Genomic DNA, 25,921 nt, shown 5'->3' on the forward strand with positions numbered 1-25,921 from the left:
GGGTTCTCCAGTTTCCTCACACACTCCAAAGACTGACGGAGTGATTATGAGCCCCAATGGGGACAGTGGTGATAATGTCTGTAAAGAGCTGTGGAATTAAATGGCACTGTATAAGTGAGTAAAATAAATAATTAATACCATCAGACAATACAGCCTTTGGCAAAAATAAAAGGTTGTGTGCCTACGCCCCAGAAGAAGGAGACTATGTAAGCATGCTGACATAGCAACGTTACTAGTCCAAGCCCAAACCCCTCATACGGTGTAATTGCTCCAGTTAGAAACAAAACACAAAACAATTAGAGACAGTGATGGATTTTCTCCAGTTTGTATTTCTTTACAAGCCATTACAGAACAAGTCCATTTTTCCCCATGAAACATACCAATGAGCACACTAAAAAGGTTTCAAAAGTGCATTGGATTTACAAAAAGTATGTAAAATACTAACAGTAACGGACAAATATTTACATATCCAGGGGTGTATCCTACCCCAACAGCAACAGGGAATATAAATATATTTGTAAAAAAAAAAAAATCTAAAAATCAGTTTTCGATAAGTGATGTGGTCAGAGGATTATGTAACTAGCTGGTGGCAGAGGCTTAGATGCGGAGTATGATCGGAAGGTCAGCGTGTTATTGATGCGGTAGCACTGATCCAAGTCCTAAAGCTTTGGAAATCAAAGTCTTGTTTTCTTCTTCCCAAGTGCAACAGCCCAGCAACTCCCAAATTCTGACTCTAGGACAACAAGCCCATCTGAGAACTTGGCTGTATCATCGCATTGTCTTGCTGAGATTGGAATATCCAACACCGACGCCGGTCATCAGCACTTTCTCCGCTCCTTTGCGTTCTTCAAATGTCTTGCTTTCAATTTTAAACATGATCTGGAAATAGCTCCTCAGATGACGCAAAAACTCAATCCTGCCAAGTACACACACAAAACAGACACGTTCAAATACACGGATACCCTATAACAGTTTATTGTAACGAAGGAGCCATATCTTGGCACTGCCTCGCAGCTCTGAAGAGGAATTTGTCACGTAATCTGAGAGCAGCATAATGTGCAGACAGAGACCCTGATTCCAGCAATGTGTCACTTACTAGGCTACTTGCTGTAGATTTGATAAAATCACTTTTATTGGCAGGAGATTATTACTAGAGGACCAGTAAACCTGCTGTCATGTAAGTTCTCCATATTGATGAGCTCTGTATACACCCGACCCCACCACTGATTGGCAGCTTTCTGCCTATGCAGTGTACACTGACAACTATCAATCAGGCAGGGTTATATACAGCTCAGCGTTCAGAGAACTGGGACATCTGCAGTAGAGAAAACTGAATTTATCAAAACTGCAGCAAGCTGACCAATATGTGATGCATCACAGGAACCAGGGTCTCTGCCCCTTCACCAAGCTGTTCTCAGATGGGGTAGCAAAACCCTGGCGACAGATTCCTTTTAAAGAATGTTTGGCACTCACTTATTTCACATTAGTCAGAGAATGAAGAAAATCCAGTTAAGTCTTACTATATTTCATTAACACCCATAGATGAGGCCTTGTTCTGGTTAGTGAGACCCTGATCGGTCAGTCTCTTGATGGCACCACCATTCTTCAGTTATCACAGTACTGTACCTTACACATATACAGCACCGGTACCATGATAACCGAAAAAGGACAGTTCACATTCTTCAACTCCGCACCAGGCCATGGATGATCCTCTCTACAGAATAGTTCCAAAGAACATTACATGATCGATTACCATATTATCCAACAACCTCTAGCCAGGGTATCGTATGCATTATGGTGAAAGAACTAACACTGCACAGTGCAAAAAACAACTTACGTGTAAGGAGACAAAGGTCCGAGCAAAACCTTGGAAACATCCTGCTGTCCGAGGGTCATGAGGAGAAGAACCAAACTCTGATTTACCGAGTCCACACATCCTCCCTGCAAACACAAGCAAGTTAGTCTTATATTGTAGGATTCAGGGCTGTGGAGTCGGTATAAAATGGACCGACTCCTAAAATATATAATAAATTTGGTACAGTGGTTCAATGCAGTTTGTGGGGAATATTTTTTCATAAGAATTTGGGAAAGTTATGAAATGTCCTATAAATGTCTGTCCTATTCCTGATCTAAGGGTCTAGACTTTTAGCTGAGATGAATCTGTGCTACAGTAAATTTATCACTTAAACATGAGCCATGTATGAGGAAGTCGGAGTCATGGAAATTGAGGAGTCGGAGTCGAAGGTTTGGCTTACCGACTCCACAGCCCTGGTAGGATTAGACAGTATCAAATATAGCATGTAGAACAGGGAATGAAAGAATATTTACAGATAAGGGCAGATCATAGGTGGATATAAGAAAATAAAGATACTAAGGCTATGTGCCCACGATGCAGATGGCAAGCAGAAATTTCCTGAGCGTTTTTTCCTCTCCCTGACAGAAAAAACGCATGGAGATTTTACATGCGTTTTTTCTGCCAGGGAGAAGAGTTTTTTCAGCGTTTTTACATGCGTTTTTTCAAGCGATTTTAGCATCACTTGGAAAGTGCTTGACAAGTTGGTCACACTATATAAATCCATGCAAACGGCATGGATTTATATTGTGTGACCAGAGAGTTCTGCTTGCAAATGCTGCAGCCAGAGAAAAAAAAACACACCTTATACTCACCTCCCGGCGGCGATCCTCTCTCCTCTGCGTCCCGCGGTGTTCTAGTAGGACCTGCGGTGATGTCATTTAATCAGCTGATTGCCACGCGACTATCACTTGACGTCAGCAGTCGCGTGACCATCAGCTGACTAAATGATGTACTGGCAGGACCTGCGGTGACACCACAGGCCACAGAGGAGAGAGGATCGTCGCAGGGAGGAGATCGGGGGCCGCCGGAGAGGAAAGTATGAATAATTTTTTACCTTAAATTCTTTTTTAACTTGCAGGTACGATGGTACCCGGGTCAGATGAGAGAGTCTCCTCCTCCTGGCCCAGGTACCATCCGCGCATTGAACCGCATTACATCTGCACGTATACATACGGAAGTTATTATGCGGTTCAATGTCGGCGATTTATTCCGCAACGGATATTTCCAGAGCATGTGCAGAGCACATGCGGATTATCATCGGGAAACATTGCAGACATCTTAAGCGATTTTAATGCATTTCCGTGGCGGAAACGCATTAAATCTGCATCGTGGGCCCACAGCCTAACGGATAAAAGAAGAGCATAAAAGGGCCAAAAATCTAAGGCACCAGACGATCTCCTTCGATCACTTCATTGGTTACAGGTTATACAGAGCAACCACGCAATGTTTCGGCCACATAGGGACTTTGTCAAGCCATTAGTGAATAGAAGATAATAATAATAATAATAATAATAACAATAATAACAACAACAACTTATGGTTTGACAAAGGCCCTATTGTGGCCAAAAGGTTGCACATTATTTAATCGGAGGAGAACGTCTTTTGCCTTGAATTTTGGACCTTTTATGAACTGCCAAAATCATGGAGAGTTGTACCAAGAGTGGTTCACGGGAGTATATTTGCAAGGATAAAACATGAGCAATCACAAATCAATAGAGCGGCCAGGATGGCTTGTTTTGTTATATCCAACCTAATGACAGTTCTGTCCCCGCTACACTGCCTCCTAGTGATGACACTAGATCACTGCAAAATATGATCTCCGTTTCAATGCTGGGAAGGGGCAAATTAGTTCTTAAGAACATGGGGAAATGCGGAAACAAAAAAGGAATTCTTCTACTGAGTATATTAGAGCACATTCATTTAGGAAACCCTTTGTACAAAGGTCCAATGCTGTAACTACAGAAGCACTTCATTTCTGCCTATATATATATATATATATATATATATATATATATATATATATGAATATATATATATATATATATATATATATATATATATGAATATATATATATATATATGAATATATATATATATATATGAATATATATATATATATATATATATGAATATATATATATATATATGAATATATATATATATATATATATATATATATGAATATATATATATATATATATGAATATATATATATATATATATATGAATATATATATATATATATATGAATATATATATATATATATATGAATATATATATATATATATATATATATGAATATATATGAATATATATATATATATATATATATGAATATATATATATATATATATATGAATATATATATATATATATATATGAATATATATATATATATATATATATGAATATATATATATATATATATGAATATATATATATATATATATATATATATATGAATATATATATATATATATATGAATATATATATATATATATATATATATATATATATGAATATATATATATATATGAATATATATGAATATATATATATGAATGAATATATATATATATATATATATATATATATGAATATATATATATATATATATATATATATATATATATATATATGAATATATATATATATATATATATGAATATATATATATATATATATATATATATATATATATATATATGAATATATATATATATATATATATATATGAATATATATATATATATATATATATATATATATATATATATATGAATATATATATATATATATATATATATATATATATATGAATATATATATATGAATATATATATATATGAATATATATATATATGAATATATATATATATATATGAATATATATATATGAATATATATATATATATATGAATATATATATATGAATATATATATATATGAATATATATATATATATATATATATGAATATATATATATATATATGAATATATATATATATATATATATATATATATATATATATATATATATATGAGAATATATATATATATGAATATATATATATATATATATATATATATGTATATATATATATATATGAATATATATATATATATATATATATATATATATATATGTATATGTATATATGAATATATATATATATGTATATATGAATATATATATATATATATATATATATATATATATATATATATATATATGAATATATATATATATATATATATATATATATATAATCTTTTTGAAGCACAATGTACAACCAAATACCCTACAGTGAAACGATGCCAAACTCTACTCCGTGGTAATCATGGTTGGTACTCGCTCCACCCTAGTGCAGCAAGGTAAAAGTAGCTATATAGAGGAGGATAATAAAAGAAAGATTTGTTTTTTACGTAAACACTTAAGTTGCTGCAGGTTACATTGCCAGAAGCAATCAAGTATTCAGGACACTGTGCCCTCTAAAGATACTGGCATGGTGTGTGCCTACTCAGCAAAGGCTCCAACCACAGTCACATCGTGAGGAGCTCATATTACTCCAAGGCTACTGAACTGACTAGGATTACCCCGAGGTATATAAGGACGCAGCATTGGGCAACACTCCTCTAGCTATCCTACTGCGCACATGTGTGCCCCAGGCATATATGATCACAATGTGAATGTAATCAGAGGGAATACAGGCACAATCCCATTATGTGTATATACATACCTTTGTGGTGCCCACGTAAACAAGAGATTATAATGTTGCTATAGATTAGTTTTTACTGCACACAATAAAAGGTGTGAGTGATTATACTTATGCAATAATCTACTCGTACTAGAAAATAAAGCTATATGTAATAGAAAAATTATAGCTGCAACTACACCTACTTGTCAGAAAAAGAAAAAAAAAAAAAAAGCTTGATTTACGGTTCAGTAGACAATGGCGTATGTCTACGACCTGCTTTTCCTAAAATATGCTGTGCACCAAATATTGATAAGCGCCACTTCCATTGGCCAACTAGAACAAAGACTAGGACAACTAAGGCTATGTTCACATGTCAGTAATCAGTTAAACAGGAACCAGCAGCAATCTGTTCGCAAAAAAGGTTGTGCAGACACCTGCCTGTTTTTAAAAATCTGATTTAAGATAAAAAACGAATCTAACATTGAAGTCTATGGAAAACGAGTCTAATAGCCATCGGTTTTCTTCCATTTGAAACTGATCCAGTAACAAAAAAACAAATCCTTCTCAAAAGAAAAACAGATGGCTAATAAATAGATCTGTTTTCCATAGACTTCAATGTTAAAAAATTTAATTAAAAAAACAAACAAAACAGACCCAGCTGAAATTTAAAAAAATAAAAGTAAAAAAAAATAGAAGTTTTGTCTTCTCAACGTTTTTGCCAACAAAGTGCTTCTGGATCCGTTCGAATGGATGATTACTGCGAAACACAGCCTAAGCCACATAATGTGAGTATGCATATACACACACTAGCAAAACAAAAAACTTGCACTTTCAGTGTATTAAAGTGATAGTGTGCATGTGTACATACATATGTGCTAAATATACACACATACATTATATACACACACATGCCTACATACAAATATATTTGCACATGATTGTATATATACATGCAGTATTTTTTCCAACACCTATAAACACACTTATTTTACCTCTAATCCTTTATCACACCCTCTAAAACATGGAGGGGCACCTTGTACTTGTCCTATTTAGCTCATTTTACCCACTGTTACATGGGAAAATCAGAAAACATTACAGAAAGGAGTACCATGTTCACCTACATGTGCCCCAAAGCCGTTCTCCTTAGAAGGCACCCTCATATTTACTATATTCCTCCATATGAAGTTGGACTATACAAGGACATAAAGGGAGGACAGTGCTTACTTCAGTCTCCAGCATGAAGGTGGAAATTAACTCGCAAATCAGTTACATACCAATTAAGTAGTCACTATAGATGGGATAATTCTATGTAGTGAACATTTCTAAAGCTATAAACACCGTATACAACAAAAACCACAGCTAAACAGTGATAATTCCCGGCAGATTACAGGTACCGGCACTTACCTGTATCTTACATTTAGGAGATCCCTTCTAGCCTTCCCTGCCTGAAACAAGGTCTCCTCGAGCTCGTCCTATACTTTAATGGCCACGGTGTCATCCCCACACCAGCTTGCTTTGCTTTCTGGGCAAGCAGCCTTACTGGTATTTATTAACTGAAACCAAATACAACGGAGGTTGCCTTCACTCGGACAACAAAATGTGAACTAGCACTTTGCACAACATCTTATGAAACCCTCCGAGCAGCAGACAAGCGCAGGCTCAGATGTGAGCACAAACAAGAGAAGGCCACACTAGGGGTACTAGTGTAATAAATTGTGCCGCCAATCTTGAAGAAATCAGGCCTTAAATCTTTCTTCTTACAGCAGAAGTTTTAGGTCTTTGAGGAGGATTTGATTATTTTCCCCTCAGTTTCTGCACAAAAAAACAAAAACCTCAGTGTGATCATACCCCTAGATGGATTTTTGATTACTGAGTGACTAACAAGCATTCTTCTGGATACCTAGAATACATTTCTTAAAATTACATTTTTCAAGACCACAACTCGCACTTCATGTTTGAAACTCTCTCAATAGTTACCCAACCCCCAATGAATAATACGTTTTTACATTTTCTATTTTAACATTATTTTCCTCCTGAATAAATGGTAATTTACAGTTTGTCCAAGGTCTTCTCTTTAAAAGGGTACATAAGACTGGCAGCCATCTCAATTTAAAAAAAAAAAAAAAAAAAATGAGTAAGCAAGGTTAATATCAACAGGAGCTTTCACCAGTTTTAACATTCTATGATGTGGCAAGTTTAACAATAGCTGCAGAGCTGAATAAAACGTGTAAAGTTTAGGTTATAACTTATGAGGAGTCGAAGGGGGCAATACCAGAGAGGCTTTACTGGGGTTGTGTACTTTGTCCCCTGCATGACAATGACAAATCACAAGCAGGATGCGTTATGCAGGAGATTAAAAAAAAATATATATATATAATAATAATAATAATAATAATAATAATAATAATGCCCCTAGAAAAGAACACTGCTTTCTTACAGCCCTACTCTCTGCAGTTACTGGCAGTATCTGATATTGGTAAACCAGCAGTGACCGTCAATGTCTGGGAGGGAAGGGTGAAAGTGCACACCTTTATAAAAACTCTGAACGCAAGTGCAGATGGACTGCAAGCAGAGATTTCACAGGTTGTGCTCCAGAAACAACAAATATAAATAAATATGTCTGCAAGGGACCAACCCAGCTCAAAAGAGAAAAGAGTGGCAGCATCAGGGAAGCTCAGGGTTGGTTACAAGTACTATTTTAGGGCAGCTAGTCATCTTTAGGTGTCAAAATATGAGTCACTGAAAGTCCCCACTTTTGTTTAATAACTACAAAAAAAAAAAAAAAGTAGTAGTAGACTGTCCGCCTCCAGTAGGGGTACACGCCCAAAAATGATGCATACAGAGCGCACGCTCGCTCTCCGCCGGCACCATTAGAGTCTATGGCCGAGCTGGTGCATACGATCCAATCCAGTTTTGCAGGGGGTTTGGACTTAAAGGGGTATTCCCATCTCCAAGATCCTATCCCAATATGTAGTAGGTTTAATATTAATAATATTAGCAAATCTCTCCAATTAGAAATAGTATTTTTGATTCACTATGTCTCTTTCCTCATGTGCAGGCATTGCAGGACCTTGGGTATCCACAGTTACGTCCACTGATAAGTGACAGTTAGCTGCTAGTGGTCGTTACTGTGGATACCTAAGGTCCTTCGATGCCTGCACATGAGGAAAGACATAGTGAATCAAAAATACTATACTAAATTTCTAATTGGAGAGATTTGCTAATATTATTCCAACTACATATTGGGATAGGATCTTGGAGATGGGAACACCCCTTTAAGCTCTGAAGGGGCCACTGAACGGGTGCCTGAGCGCAGTGTGAAAGCACCCTAAGTAAATGCTTGTCTCCTAAAAGTAAATTCCAGTTATTTTACAACATGTAATAGTAAAATTATCACCTTGCAACCAAATCATTTCTGGGCTTGTCAAAGATAATAATACAGCAGTGTGAAAGAGCAAAATTCTGCAGGAATAAAGCCAGAAAAACAAAGCCTTTCCATCAACGCTTGTAAAATGAGCCAAGACGACGCAGATACTTGGAAGGTACTATAGGGAGCATTTCCAAGACTAGTCAGTACAGATCTAGATTTGTAGCGCTCTGGGGCCCGCTCCTTGTGTAACTGAAAAACATCAACCTAGTACAACATTACTAGCTTCTCCTTTTAGATTGACACACCTTAGCTACAATGTAGAATTAGCTAAAAATCTATAAGGCTGTACTTTGTTTCATTTTTAAAAAAAAAAAAAAAAAAAGCCGATGCAAAAGCCATGAACCTGTTCATTTCTTTTAGACCAATGTCAAAGTCCTTAGGATAGGTCATCAATGTCTGAGCAGTGGAAGCGTGACACCCAGCACCCCGTCCGATCATGTGTTACCAGTGTCAGGGTAAGCTGGAACTACTCAGTTGCAGAGATGCCAGTTACTGCATATCCACCCTCTATTGATTTGAATAGGAGAAGGTCGTGCAGTACCTGGCCGTTATACAGTCGACGGAGCTGTGCTGCTCCGTAACTGAGCAGTTAAGGCTGCCACTGACAAAAGGGAACAACTACACGGCGGGGTGCCAGGTGTCGAACCCCCAACTGATCAGACATTAATGACCTATCCTAAGGAAAGGCCATCAATGTTAAAGTCCCAGAAAATTTCTTTACTAGCCAGCATTTCTGAAAACATTAAAGGGTTAGTCCTAACATTTAAAGCCAAAGGATAAGGGACAACTTGCAGTTGTGGCAGTTTGTGTTAGACCTTTGGGACTCCCAATTGAACGGGGCTCTGAAATGCTCCTTTTATTCCACTATCCCTGGTGAAATTAAATAAAAATGCTGAAAACTTCTTGCAATTGTTTGAAACATGAAGCTGTGAACCTGAAGCCAAGGAACCCTGCTGTCAACATGCAAGCTACATTTCTACATTTTTCCTTTTGTGTGGGTGGGAATGCAGGAAGCAAAGTCCATTTTTATTAAATACCCACCCCCTCCAATAGGATATCTGTATTATAGCAGAAACACACACACATATAATATAATATAATAATATAATATAATATAAATATATATATATACACACATACATACAGTACAGACCAAAAGTTTGGACACACATTCTCATTTAAAGATTTTTCTGTATTTTCATGACTATGAAAATTGTACATTCACACTGAAGGCATCAAAACTATGAATGAACACATGTGGAATTATATACTTAACAAAAAAGTGTGAAACAACTGAAAATATGTCTTATATTCTAGGTTCTTCAAAGTAGCCACCTTTTGCTTTGATGACTGCTTTGCACACTCTTGGCATTCTCTTGATGAGCTTCAAGAGGTAGTCACCGGAAATGGTTTTCACTTCACAGGTGTGCCCTGTCAGGTTTAATAAGTGGGATTTCTTGCCTTATAAATGGGGTTGGGACCATCAGTTGTGTTGTGCACAAGTCAGGAGGATACACAGCTGATAGTCCTACTGAATAAACTGTTAGAATTTGTATTATGGCATGAAAAAAGCAGCTAAGTAAAGAAAAACGAGTGGCCATCATTACTTTAATAAATGAAGGTCAGTCAGTCCGAAAAATTGGGCAAACTTTGAAAGTGTCCCCAAGTGCAGTTGCAAAAACCATCAGGCGCTACAAAGAAACTGGCTCACATGAGGACCGCCCCAGGAAAGGAAGACCAAGAGTCACCTCTGCTTCTGAGGATAAGTTTATCCGAGTCACCAGCCTCAGAAATCGCAGGTTAACAGCAGCTCAGATTAGAGACCAGGTCAATAACACACAGAGTTCTAGCAGCAGACACATCTCTTCAACAACTGTTAAGAGGAGACTTTGTGCAGCAGGCCTTCATGGTAAAATAGCTGCTAGGAAACCACTGCTAAGGACAGGCAACAAGCAGAAGAGACTTGTTTGGGCTAAAGAACACAAGGAATGGACATTAGACCAGTGAAAATCTGTGCTTTGGTCTGATGAGTCCAAATTTGAGATCTTTGGTTTCAACCACCGTGTCTTTGTGCGACGCAGAAAAGGTGAACAGATGGACTCTACATGCCTGGTTCCCACCGTGAAGCATGGAGGAGGAGGTGTGATGGTGTGGGGGTGCTTTGCTGGTGACACTGTTGGAGATTTATTCAAAATTGAAGGCATACTGAACCAGCATGGCTACCACAGCATCTTGAAGCGGCATGTTATTCCATCCGGTTTGTGTTTAGTTGGACCATCATTTATTTTTCAACAGGACAATGACCCCAAACACACCTCCAGGCTGTGTAAGGGCTATTTGACCAAGAAGGAGAGTGATGGGGTGCTATGCCAGATGACCTGGCCTCCACAGTCACCAGACCTGAACCCAATCGAGATGGTTTGGAGTGAGCTGGACCGCAGAGTGAAAGCAAAAGGGCCAACAAGAGCTAAGCATCTCTGGGAACTCCTTCAAGATTGTTGGAAGACCATTTCCGGTGACTACCTCTTGAAGCTCATCAAGAGAATGCCAAGAGTGTGCAAAGCAGTCATCAAAGCAAAAGGTGGCTACTTTGAAGAACCTAGAATATAAGACATATTTTCAGTTGTTTCACACTTTTTTGTTAAGTATATAATTCCACATGTGTTCATTCATAGTTTTGATGCCTTCAGTGTGAATGTACAATTTTCATAGTCATGAAAATACAGAAAAATCTTTAAATGAGGTGTGTCCAAACTTTTGGTCTGTACTGTATATATAATCAACTGTGGCAAGTAAATCCCATCTTACCCTATAGATTTCTTCCAAAAGCAGCTTGGCACAGTTCTTGCCCAAATCTTCCGGTAGTACAGTCGCTCCCTGCCCCTGTGGGTTTGATGCAAGATCAGCACTCATGAAATAACCTTCAGTTGTCTCAGCTACTAAAGACAGACCAAAGCCAGGAGATCTAGAAATAAAGAAAACCCGTGGATATACTTGGAAAATACACAATAAAACTATTATTAAACTTCCTCCACCAAAGCATACACTTACTTTCCAGAATTTGCCCCTTTAAGGTGGTCTGTGTATATATAAATATCTGGGATAAACTTATTCAATATGCTTCTTGCCGACTCGACAATTCTATTGCCAATCTGCGGAGACACTCGGACAGAGTATCTGTTCACCAAGGGTTAAAGATAAGATCTTATATTGTAATGAAAAGAAAATAGCGGGGTGCACCCAAAAACAAGCAGCTGTGGAAGCAAATGACATAGCAAAGCTAGAAATTACTCCAAGTATGAAAGTAAGATTTCCATCTCCTGCCAAGATGTTACACTTAAGTTATTAAGGGTCTTTAAAGCTTTTATGTGTCTTAGCGTACAGGTTTTTTTTAAGAAAATTGTCCCAATTGACAAGTGAGAAATAAGATGATCATCCTAATGCTTCAACACCATAAGAAAGAACTTTTAATACAGCCCTTGATTTAAAGGATACGCCACTCCCCGGACACGCTTGATTTTGCCAGGATCTGTCAGGTGAACTGGTCTGAGGACCTTTCTAACAGGACAGGAGAAAAGGACTTCACCACCTCCTCCAGGTGGCATCCCCCTCTTTAAAATCTGGAAAGGCAAAAGATTAAAAGTTAAAATAAAAATAAATTAAGTTGTTTAAAGAGGACTTATCAGATCTCCAGATAGGTTCCCTTTGGTAAATACTTGTGTCCTGCATATAACACGTCTAAGAAAATCTGTTCTTAGACTTTTACAAGGAATCGGCGATCAGATTTTTGCTATGTTATCTGAGAGCAGCAAGATGTAGGGACCAAGACACTGATTCCAGCGATGTATCACTTTCTGATCTGCATGCTGTCATTTTGATGAAATCACAGTTTTCTCTGCTGTAGATGTAGCAGTGCTCTGAATGCAGAGCCCTGTAGAACCCTGCACACATCACTGATTGGCAGCTTTTTGTGTACGCTGTACATTGACACAAAATATGCTAATCAGTGGTTGCGGCGGGGTTATACACAGTAGTTGACTAAGCGGCACAAGACAAGTAGTTCTCTAGTGATAAGCTCCTGCTGTTAAAATGATTTTTACTGAAATAGCAACACAGCTTAGTAAGTGATATCACTGGAATCGGGCTCTCTGCCCCTACATCATGCTGCTCTCAGATTACAAAGCAAAAGGTTGCTCTACTTAGAAATTGATAAATAAATGAAAGGGGTATTGCCACATTTGTAAGGTATACCGTATTTTTCGGACTATAAGACGCACTTTTTTCCTCCAAAATTTTGGATGAAAGTGGGGGGTGCGTCTTATAGTTCGATATACATAAGTAATGTGGCTGTGGGAGAAGCGACAGTGGCGGAGTAGTGGTGCACAGGAGGCAGCAGCCTACACTGTGCCCGCTACAAAAGAAAATGAATATTCACTGCTCCCCACCAGATACCAGAATGGGGGGGGACCATGCATACCAGAATGGGGGACATTACCCCTATAACAGTGTCAGCAGCAGAACCCCTTCCCCCTTAACAGGGTATCATAACCACATTTTTTGCTTCCATTTTTTTTCTATTTTCCTCCTCTAAAACCTAGGTGCGTCTTATACTCCGAAAAATACGGTACCTTATCCATTTGATAGGGAATAAGTTCCTAGTTGCTGGGGGTCTGACAGCTGGGAACCCCACCGATATAGAGAACCAGGGCACCAATGGGCCCCATGTGAATGAAGTGGAGGTCAATCATACGCCCTGCCGCTCCACTTATTTTTAAATCGGGACCGCAGGAGAATTGCAAGCGCTGTGCTTGTCTTCAGTGCTCCCATAAGTATGTGTGGAGTGGCAGTGCGCATGATTGGCCTGTGCTCCATTCACGGGGGGTTTCTCCTGATCGATGGGGGGTCCCAGTGGTCAGACCTCTAGCGATCGGAAAGTTATCTCCAATCCAAGGGATAGGGGATAACTTGCAAACTTGAAAATATCCCCTTTAACTGGGTGTTGATATAGAGGGGTGTGTCCCTGAACTCTTAGGGTAGGTTCACGCCATTAAAAAAAAAAAAAAATTGCATTGGGCTGATTATGTTAATCACACTCTGATCCAATTTTCTCAAATGAGAAGATGGAATGTCTCCATATTCTCCTTTATGTCAGTCTCTGAAAGTCAGATTACACTCAGAAGTCATCCAAGCGCAGTCTTTTTTTTATCCAAATGACTCACTGACTTAAATCGCCGAGTGCAATCAGACTATCGAATGAAAATTGTGCATGCTGTGTCATTTCCCTTGGACAAACTGAGGAAAAAAAAATAGGACATGTGCACGGCCCCATGGACGAACAGTGGTCTGAGTGCGATCTGATGTTTTGTCGGATGACACTCGGACTGAAAATACAGTTGTCTGCATGAGCCCTTATGGTGCCCAAATATTTAAGGACACACCCCTGTAACAAGGGAAACGGCAATACCCACCAGTGGTCAATATATTCCCAGTTCATAGAGAATGGCAGTCATAAGAAAAAATGCTTCAGAACTCTTCTCATAGGTAATTACTGAAAAACACGTCGGGTGGTGACAGCTCCTCTCTTACAAAGGAGAAAACAGATGTCCGGCTAAAGCGGACTTTCATTTAGGATTTCTTGCATCATTTTGGATATAGAAGAGGAACTGAAATTTTGCTTCTCATGGTTAAACCTCAGGTATAGAGTCGCTGCTGCCACTAGAAGGTAGACACTACGCAAATAAGCTTGTTCCTCCAACAAGCAACCATACAGAGCGGACTTGTATGAAGGCGGCAGGAAAGGTGCCATAGAAAACCTGTGGGGTAACTGGAAGGTAGGGCCTAGAGTATTTATTATGCTCAATTATATAGTTCTACCATATTGTACAAGGCTATAAACAGTCATCATCTGCTGTCCCCATTGGGGCTCACATGAGTATTTCTTCTATAGTGTGGTGTGTAGTCTGGGGGCAAGAGTTGGCTGTCACCACACCAGTAATGGGGGCTCTGGGTATCACTATGATGTGTGTCTGGATACGGCTCGCAGCATCTCAGAGCTGAATGTGGATCTCAAGATAAGAACGGTTGGAGAACACTGGTATAGACCGATATGAAGAATAACCAGGGTAAGCCAAATTCTATGAAATCTTACCTTTAGCTCGAAATGCTCGCCATCTATACCAAATCTTTTTAGTAATGGAATGGCTGTGGCCTTTAGAGTATCCACCTAGTAAAGAGAAAAAATAATGTCCTAGTTATAACTACAGTGCAATTAATACAGCACAAGATGGAGAAGAGAACTGGGCTTCCTCTGACCGCTGTAGCAACTTACTGAGGGGTCAATTTGATCATTGGTGACACCACGAAGGGTCATTTTTAAAGGATGCTTCATAAATGGAGCCAGGCAGATCAAACTTTCCAAGTAATATCCAATGGAGCGTTGTGTATTGCAGTCATGGTCCAACGTTCCACCGAAAAGAAGGCCCGGCTGATAATACAAGGAGGTACCTGGAAGAGAGACAGTGCGGAGCTTTCTATGGAGGAAGCTTGGCAAGATGGAAACCAAAGGAACATTATGTACAAAGCCATTCAAATATGCCCCCGTATCATTAGGTTCAGCCTTAAAGGGAATTTACAAGAATTCATTTTTTTACCCCATAGGCTTCCAGTTAAAAAATGACAACCGATCTTTACTGCACCAGCCTCCACACTAATGTTGGTTGACAGCCTGCAAAGGTGGCGTCACAACCACATTGTGGTCTGAACCTAGCCTTAGATCTAGTTATTAAGCACGTCTCTGAAATGGTAGAAGCATTTATAGAAATTAAATGTAGTAATCTAAAACCAAGGCCATACACGACGTAAGCTATAAAATCGTGGAACAGTATTGCACAATAATATGTTGTAAAAAAAACAAACCTGAAAAACAACATTACCAAAAATAGACTCCAAGCAAAAAACTATTACAGGTACATGCTAGCTTTCAGATTTTCCATTTATTAGAAGTGACGCGCACACCTGCAGCTTTCCACAGATCTCTGTTCCCATGAACGAGACTTCAGAAACCAACAGATCAAAATGGAAGAACAATTTTTTCCAATTGACTTCAATCATCAGGTTTCTCTCTCTGTGTAAGGCCTCATTCACACATCCGTGCACACAGATCACACACTGATGCCATCTATGTGCTGGTCGTGTTTTTCATAGACCCATAACTCTGTATTGGCACTAATCATCCGTGATACCGGAGAAAAACAGACACGTCTCGGAGTTTTGCACGGACACACCACGGTCCATGAAAAGAAACATAAAACACGTATGGTCAACACAGACGTCAGAATGAGGCCTAGGAAGTCATTTCAGGCTACTTGTTTGGTTAGGAAATAAATGGATATTTATACAAACACATACACAGAACTCAAAATAAAGGGAACACTAAAATACCACGTCCTAGATATCACTGAATGAAATATTCCAGTTGCAAATCTTTATTCATTACATAGCGGAATGTGTTGAGGACAATAAAACATAGAAATGATCACATGTAAATCAAAATCAATATCCCATGGAGGTCTGGATTTGGAATGATACTCAAAATCAAATTACAGGCTGATCCAACTTCAGTGGAAATGCCTCAAGACAAGGAAATGAGGCTCAGTATTGTGTGTGGCCTCCACGTGCCTGTATGACCTCCCTACAACGCCTGGGTAAGCTCCTTATGAGGAGGCAGATGGTCTCCTGTGGGATCTCCTCCCAGACCAGGATTAAAGCATCCGCCAACTCCTGGACAGTCTGTGGTGCAACGTGACTGTGGATGGAGCGGGACATGATGTCCCAGATGTGCTCAATCGGATTCAGGTCTGGGGAACGGGCGGGCCAGTCCATAGCTTCAATGCCTTCATCTTGCAGGAACTGCTGACACACTCCAGCCACATGAGGTCTGGCATTGTCCTGCATTAGGAGGAACCCAGGGCCAACCGCACCAGCATATGGTCTCACAAGGGGTCTGAGGATCTCATCTCGGTACCTAATGACAGTCAGGCTACCTCTGGCTAGCACATGGAGGGCTGTGCGTCCCTCCAAAGAAATGCCTCCCCACACCATTACTGACCCACTACCCAACCGGTCATGTTGGAGAATGCGGCAGGCAGCAGAACGTTCTCCACAGAGTCTCCAGACTCTGTCACGTCTGTCACATGTGCTCAGTGTGAACCTGCCCTCATCTGTGAAGAGCACAGGGCGCCAATGTTGAATCTGCCAATCTTTGTGTTCTCTGGCAAATGGCAATCACCCTGCACGATGATTGTGGACGTCAAGCCCTCATCCAATTTTCTTGCAGATATAAAATTGGCAGGATGTCAATTCTTTCAGCGTTTTCTTGCAGATTTCACCCCTACTAATGAGTGAGAAAAACGTATCAAAGACGCATGTAAAACGTTTCAAAAGCATGCCCATTTTATGCAGCATTTTTCCTGCCAAAAGAAGCAGAAATTTCTGCTGCAAATTCTCAACATGTGCATATACCTCAATGAGGTTTATTCTGTCACATTCAAAACATGCCTTTTATCAAGTCCGCTAGGGGATCCTATTGGGAAATTGACAGTTTTTTCACTTGCTAAATCCCCTGCCAGTTGCTCCAGACATGCTATCGTCCCCTTCATCATGACGGCGGACTGGGGTCTGTCTTCGGCTACACACCCTCTTACAAAGCAATCTGTGAAGCACACAATAAGTTCTGATTGGATCATCTTTTCTGGAAATATGAGCCACAGAAGCTATTCTCTGGGATCAGAACAGATTGGCTAGCATTTGCTCTCCATGCGCATTAACCCCTCAAGGATCAGGCGATTTTTCGCTTTTATTTTACCTCCCTTCTTCCAAGAGCCATAACTTTTTGATTCATTGGACCAGTTTTAATGACTTCAAACCATGGCATATGAACACCCACCAAGACTTACTGTTTTGGATATACTCTGATCCAGTTATCAGATCCTTTCAATTGCTAATTTTTTCGACTCCCAATACATCAACTTCAAGAGCTGACAGCTAATAGATCTCACCACTTGACAAGTGTTATTGTAATTAGATAATGTATTCCACTTCACTCATCAGTGGTATTAAAGGGGGTCATCTTAGAACCTGCCATATTTTTTCCAATGCAACCTAGTAATTATGAAATCCTTTATAAATTACATATTGGACTCCAATATATCAGTATATTAATCCATTAGACGCTGTGACTACCCTGTGCAGTGAGGAAGCCAAGACTGTGGGAGACCAAAGAGGGTGCCCAGGAGAGGGGGAACTGACCAGGGGAGCCGGGGTGTTGAAACCAAAGGTGAAAGGGGGTGGGGGAGGTTAGGTAGAGATCGAGAACAAAAGGGGAAGGATTGCAAACATAGTTTTGGGTCAACTGTGTAACAGTTAGGGAACATGTACACATTAAAGAAGTTATTCACTACTAGGACAGCACATTCTCATACCCCAAGCTTAGTCCCAATAAAAAAAGCTTATACTCCCCTCCCGTGCGGGAACAGTTCCTGCGGTGTCGACACTCGCTCTCCCTGGGGTTCCCATGCTGTTGTTGTGATACATGACCCCCTGCGCCTAATCAGTGCTGGCATCACTGTCCCCACCTTCTGTCGACTTGAACATGAAGAGGAAGTGAGAGCAGCAGCAGCCCGGACTCTTCTTCATGTTCCATTTCTCTAAAGGTGAGGGCAGTGTCCCCAGCACTGATTAGGCGCCACATGTCCCAACAACCTCACGGCAGTCCCAGGGAGGGCGAGTACAGACACCACTGGAAAACCAGCACGGGAGGGGAGTATAAGCTTTGTTATTTTATCGGGGCCAAACATTTAGATCAAGAAGGGGTTGTCCTCGTAGTGGACAACCTCTAAGTATTTTGTGCAAAAATATCAGCACCTTTTCTGCATTTCTTGGCAGGAAAGACGTTGAGTAAAATAAATGCGATTTTTATGCATTTTTGGTGTAGATTTCCCCCCACTCAGTATGGGAGAAATCTGCAGCAAAACACTGAAAGAATAGACATCCGGCAGATTTATATCTGCAAGGAAAAAATAAGCAACGTGTGCATGAGACTTCAGGATTCTCATTCACTTGCTGGCATCAGGAAATCCTTCAGACTGTGACCAATCTATGACAAATCTGCAACATGTGCACAGGCCCTTACCATTTTAGACCAGTTTCACATGATTGTGAAACGCAGACTGTGCTCAGATCACAAGACCGACCAGATGAAACTACCGCAACTGCCTCCCAGGCATACATGAGGGAGTTTGCTTACATCTGGAGACCCAGCAGTCAGGTGTGGTCTTGCGGTTTGAGTCTAGCCCATGTTTCCTGGACATGTCAGCCCGGCCTTAGCCTTTAGACTGTGCTGTGACTGTTGTTCAGAAGGACATGTTTTGCTTAATAAAAATATACAAAGAAAATAAACACCACCGTGTAGACTGTCAGCTTGTACTTTGCTCAGCAGTGCTGCCAAAGCAAAGCCACCTCCAGAGGATGTTTACCACGTCCCATCCATCCCAATTCTTACGTGATCACCGCATTACATGAGACAATATTGAATATTTGCTTTCTGGGTGAATCTCTGGAGGTTATAAGCAAGCCTTAGCACAGTCATCTCATGCTGGCAGCCAAACATGGAGTCACTTGACTTGCAATGTCAATAATGGATTACTGCAGTGCGGCCTCCCATCACACGGCTCCGCATGATACAGATCTGGAAATCATTTCTATGACAATTCAGGTTTTGTTCAGAAATTAAAGGCTGGAATCTATTTGGTAATCTATGATAACATTTCTTTGGATCTCCACAACAAATTCACAATTTCATTGCGTTCGTAATTCGTAATGCTTTAGCATAAAGGAAGGAGGGAGGTGGTTGTCAGCACAAAACATGACTGTTCAAACCAAGCAAAGACGCGTGGTGCACCCTTGGCATGGCCGAGCAGTTCAGTGCACCTTCCCACATATTTGTTTGCCCATTTATTTCTGCCCTTCAGAGCTCTCAATCAAGAGGAGGGTGGAGATGGATGGAAAACAACTAGGTAGGAAGGTCACTGAGCTGCTCAGCCATGGCAGGGGTGCTCCGAGTGATTTGTGCTGACACTCTAAAAATTAAGATGCATGTTTAAAATAAATAACAAACCCGGTGTCCTAAGCTAATAAGGGGTAGATCACTGCAATCGGAGATTTGTGTAACCCTGTTTTTTAAACTCCTACGCCGCGATAAATGGCTATTGGCAAGAAGGTCCATATTCTGTTTGACAGTTTGGAGCTTTAAATTTTCAATTTACAGCAGCTATGATATGCAACACCAACAGCCAGTCCTAAAGGGGGACACCCAAAATATACATTTTAGTTTTCATTATTTTAAGAAAGTTTTTTTACCCATTTTGTTTCAGCTAGAGGATACAAAATAGCTCAGAGGCCTGCCTTGGAATGTAATGTACAAATATATTAGGGCAAATTGTGTGACGTTGAGCTGCTACAGACAAGTGTTAAAGCAATGTAACTTCCTATGAACACTATTACTTTGGCTTTATTCACACGTCAGTATTTCATCAGTATTTGTGTACCAAAACCAGGAGTCAATCTTTCAATTAGTTTTTCTCTGTGTGCCAAAACCTGGAGTGGTACATATAAACACTGATGAAAAATACTGACGTGTGAATCAGCCTTAAAGGGGTTGTCCAGTCCAAACCGATAAGTCTGCAGTCGCTCTGTATGACTGCAGACTTATGAATCCCCCCAGCGCAGGCACTGTGGGGATTTGCTGGTTTCAGACCTGGGACTGGAGGGTATGTAAGTGTTATACATACTCCCGGCCAGTGGGTGTGACCTCGCACTTCATAAACTAATTGGCCACGCCCACATCACTAGATGGGGCACAGCCTCAGCTCAATATAAGTGTATGGAGCGAGACTGCGCTTACTAGCCAGGGGTATGTATAACTCTTACATACCCTCCGTTCCCAGGTCTGAAACCAGTGAATCCTCGCAGCACATGGTGCGTGCGCTGGGGGGATTCACAAGTCTGCAGTCACACAGAGTGAATGCAGACTTATCGGTTTGGACCAGACAACCCCTTTAAAGGGAACCATTCTATGCTGAAAATGGTAACTGATCGGCAGGTAGTATGTTACAGAGCAGGAGGCACTGACCAGATCCATATCAATTTTTGTAGGGAAAGGTTTCACCAAAAGTTGCATTTTATTCATTAAAACTCTTCGTGTATGCACACGAGTCCAGTGGGCAGTCCTTACTATGAATGACAGTCTTTCCTGCATGACTATGTATGCATGAGTCCAGTGGGCGGTCCTATTCAGTGAATGACAGCCTACCCTGTATGACTATGCATGAGTCCAGTGGGCGGTCCTATTCAGTGAATGACAGCCTACCCTGTATGACTATGCATGAGTCCAGTGGGCGGTCCTATTCAGTGAATGACAGCTTTCTCTGTATGAAAACACCAGGGATTTCAACTGAAAGCAAAGTTTTGTGCCCGTACGTCTGAGCACAGCCCATATCAGGAGCGTGCACCGAGCCTGCCAGAAGCAGAGGGGGAAGAAGCAGGCTATAGAAGGATATATATATCGTATCTGCTGCTCAACCCATCCGCCCAGATGGGATCAACATAGGCTCCTATACAGTATTACAAGTATCATAACTACTGTTATTTACATACTTCCTATTTTTAATCTTCCTCTGCTCTGATTTAATAAGGTTTCTGTTTTTTCATACAACTTCCCTATTGGGTCACCGTCACACATATATTGCAACCGTTGGCTTAACATTGGAGATGGCTGTGAGCTTCTACTTATGGTTACTTCGATGGGGACAGGGAGGTAACATACTGGTAGCGATTTATCTCCCAGGGCACACCTGACATCTGTCTCAGTTTTACCCAATGCTGTGCAGATACGGCAACTCGGCCTCATTCAGTGTGTTACAGTACAGAGTCAAGAGCTGCAACCTTGTAATCAGCTCCAGCACCCTGGCACTGACCCATCAAGGTTTTACATATCCGAGCTATAAACCATATCCTAATATACTGAGAAAACCCCTTCAATACAATCCAACTGTGGACTCAGGATGTTATATAGGGCACAATTCCACCAGGTACTGCATCATATTACTTCGCACTGGTTCCGGCTCCATCAGTCAGTCATATCACTAAAAGGAAACATAAGCGGCCAAATTCAAAGAAAGCTCATGAGGTCTTCTCACTGGCTCCGTAACAAGAAGCGAGAGGAATTCTGGCTGCGGTTAACACCGGCATAAGCCACAAACTGGGGTGGAGACGGCTGCGGAAACACACTGGAGTACCTCGTACAACACCAGATTGTAGAAAAGACATTATAACAAAAAGGTGACCGAATACTGCAAAACAACAGTACCAACTGCGGGATCATACATGCGATGGTGATGCTGTTTGCTGTGACGAGACGTGTCTGCTGCAGCATGGAGTGTTACCCAATACTCACCAGTCTCATTGATTTCTATTCTAGCCCCATTGGTTATTTTATCCATCAGTCTGATGAAACTTGCCTCAAAGTCTGCAATAAAGAAAATGCTTGTTAGATACGCAGTAGGAAAAAAAATTATACATACATACACGGTAGTCCAAAAGTAGGTGGACAGAAAGTGTAATAAGGTTATGAAGGGGGAGATTTATCAAACATGGTGTAAAGTGAAACTGGCTCAGTTGCCCTTAGCAACCAATCAGATTCCACTTTTCATTCCTCAAGTCCACCAGAAGAGCCTCTTTGGAATTGGGAATTTCACGAGCTTCTATCTTGCGAATCCTGAAATCTATTGGGTGGAAAGCTTATCGTCCACGTCTAATTCATGGTTTATTGGAGGATGATCCAGACAGGCGGCTGCAATTTATGCTTAACGAAATTGAAGAAAATCCAGTAATTTTAGATAACATTATGTGGAGTGATGAAGCTTCTTTCAAATTATCCGGCCATATTAACAGACATAATTGTATTTACTGGTATAATGAGAACATGCATTTAACATTAGAGCAACAACTAAATGAACCTGGTGTCAATGTTTGGGGTGGTATTTCAAGTTTTGGTGTTTTAGGACCAATATTTTTTGATGGAACAGTCACAGGAGATAAGTATCTCGAAATTCTAATGAATCAAGTTGTTCCCCAGTTACAGCAACAGCCTAATTCAAATGACCTTTATTTCCAACAAGATGGGACCCCTCCACATTATTCAAGAGTAGCCCGCGAGTATCTTGATGAAACATTTCCTAATAAATGGATTGGCCGAAGAGGCCCACTTGATTGGCCGGCACGTTCACCAGACTTGACCCCAATGGATTTTTTCTTTTGGGGAGTACTCAAGGACAAAGTTTATAGTCGAAAACCAAAAAGTGTCAGTGATTTGAAAAATTACATAAGATGCATTTCAAGAAATTAATACCCAAAGAGACTTGTGCAAAAAAGTTTGTCGAAGTGGCAGACTTCAAAGCTGTGCAAATTGTAATGGAAAACAGTTTGAGCACCTGCGCTGATAAAATTTAAGGGCTTTTGTATTATTGTTCAGAATACAATTTAATTGTCAATGTTATGCTCGTGTTAGTAAATATAATTTTATATATAAATCAAAATAAATGTTATTTTCTGGCCACCTATATATATATATATATATATATATATATATATATATATATATATATATATATATATATATATATAATAAAAACCTACTCAACCATGAAAAATTACCATGAGAGGGAATCACATGCATAATACATACAGAAGGTGGTAATACTTACACATCCGAACACGGGCGTTCGCTCTCCCAAGTCTGGCTACTGACTGGAGAAACTTTTAAACATGGAACTTTCTGAGCAATATTACATAACAGACTACTGAACTAGCTTTCTGTCTAAGGCTCATGCAGACGTCCAGTTTGAGCACGAGTTCTATTTGTGTTCATCACAGATAGAACTCGCACCTATTATACTCACATGTGCCATTTGTTTTGCACAAAATCACGGAGAAGTCTCCGATATTGATCCAAGTGTTGGATCCAAATCTGCAATGTAACTATGGATCCGTGAAAGAAAAATCAAAACAAACAAAAAAAAAAAAGGGACAGCACTCGGATGCCACGTCCACCCATTTATCACAGGCTACAACACAGGAGAAAGGAGAGACATTTTTTTCCTTCATCAGAGAAAAAAGATGATAAAGTTCAGATCAAACTAACTGAAAGATCCGATGAAAATAGGACCGTTTCTCATGTATGTAAAAAAGGGACATCTGAATGAGCCCTAAATATCTTGCAAGGAGACTTGTCTAATATTGATCTGAGCGTCAAATCAAGCTCGCCAATTCAAGCCTATGGATCATGTTTGATGTCAGAACGTTGAGAAGCCTCCAGTTTTTTTTTTTTGTTTTTGTTTTTAAACTGATGGTAAAAAAAAAACCTGTCACACTGACCAAGCTGTGATCAATTTGATCAAAAAACGCTTATGAAATGAAACTCAGACCGTTTATCACACAAGAGAAATATCACCGATATGTGAAAGAGCTCAGAGCGATCCACTACACCAACGCACCCCCTTCATGTCTCAGGATTTGTACGGGCCCTAGATGTCCAATCCCCGTGATCATAACATGATTGCATATCCTGCCTAGCAAACCTTTGAAAGGGAACCTGTCACGCCTGAGCCTAGGAAAGTGGCGACTGGGTTGAGGGGCGGGTTAGAAAACATAAATGATGTGACAGGTTCCCTTCATAGTCCAGATGCAGGAAAGTATCTTGTGAAATGCAAAATATAAAAAAAATTGGAATAGGCCTAAGGCACTGTTCACACTGTGTTTAGGCAACATGTCCAGCAGTTTTGTCTGAATCCCCAAAAAACGGAATTGAAACAAAACCCCAAATGGAGCAATAGTCTGCAATGACAGTTCAGATGGACAATATTTGAGCTTTTTCTGGCCACATCTGGCAAAATAACGTAGTACTGTCATTGAAGGGCCTGAATCACAGGTGGAGAATGCATAGCAAGCAGAGCTGGGAATCTGCCTATAGAGCAGCAGGTATGGGAGGGGATATCCAAAATGCCTGCCTCCATGATCAGTAGTCACTAGTGCCATCAAAACACTACTCTATAGAAAGTGTCTACACCCCATGTGTGATCACTCGCTAATGTGTGGCCGGTGTCTGTCCCTCATCAGCCGTGTGAGCTGAGGGACAGTGACTGTAGGAAGGGTTCTATAGGCTTAATTATACAGCAGGGGACACACTGCTACAGTCAGACTAGCTCTAGCATCACACAGCAGCCAGAAACTACAGGGTGATCAGACACCACTAGCTATAGAAGCTTTACTACAACACTGCTACAGTCAGCCCGTGCCTAGCCTCACACGGCTGATAACAGAAAGCAGCAGAGACCAGCCATGTATTAAAGGGATCAGGCTTCGGGTGTAAACTCTATACAGGAGAAAGAGAACCCTCTACAGTCAGCCTGTGCCTAGCCTCACGTGGCTGATACCAGAGAACAACAGAGACCATCCATGTAGTAAAGGGGTGAGCCTTGGGGTGTAACCAGTAGCTATTGAGCAGGGTAACAGGGCAGCGTGCACCTTACCCCTTATCCCCGGGCTCTCATCCTTCACCCTGATCCTCTGGATCCTCACCGGCCTCCCGCTCAGGGTGGACAGCACAAGCCGCTGCCGGAAGAAATTGCAGCCCTCGAAGCGCAGGCAGTGCCCCTGAACCGCCATGCTGCCTCCGCCTGGACTCGGTGCAGCCGCACACAGCACACGTGGCTTGGAACGGGAAGTCGGACGGAAGGCTGAGACTGAGGTCACAGGTCATGTGAAAGGGGTGGAGTGTTCACGCTTCACAAACAAGCTTTTTTTTTTTTGTTCTTATAAAAA

General features: G+C 40.3%; 1 protein-coding gene across 1 annotated transcript; it reads right to left on the reverse strand.

Moving 5' to 3' along the window:
- Positions 1–301: 301 nt before the first annotated feature.
- On the reverse strand, positions 302–25,872 carry RCL1 (RNA terminal phosphate cyclase like 1). Its single transcript, XM_073669084.1, has 9 exons — positions 25,630–25,872; positions 22,497–22,568; positions 15,315–15,490; positions 15,135–15,209; positions 12,482–12,606; positions 12,038–12,163; positions 11,795–11,951; positions 1,838–1,941; positions 302–916 (listed from the first exon to the last, which is right to left on the reverse strand). The coding sequence occupies exons 1-9, from the start codon at positions 25,763–25,765 to the stop codon at positions 769–771; spliced, it is 1,119 nt and encodes a 372-aa protein (XP_073525185.1). The 5' UTR covers positions 25,766–25,872; the 3' UTR covers positions 302–768.
- Between the last annotated feature and the right edge of the window lie 49 nt (positions 25,873–25,921).

The sequence above is a fragment of the Phyllobates terribilis genome, unplaced genomic scaffold (assembly GCF_046119375.1).
Source record: "Phyllobates terribilis strain yellow unplaced genomic scaffold, ASM4611937v1 Scaffold_1__5_contigs__length_1240528914, whole genome shotgun sequence".
In the NCBI taxonomy this organism is placed as follows: domain Eukaryota; kingdom Metazoa; phylum Chordata; class Amphibia; order Anura; family Dendrobatidae; genus Phyllobates; species Phyllobates terribilis.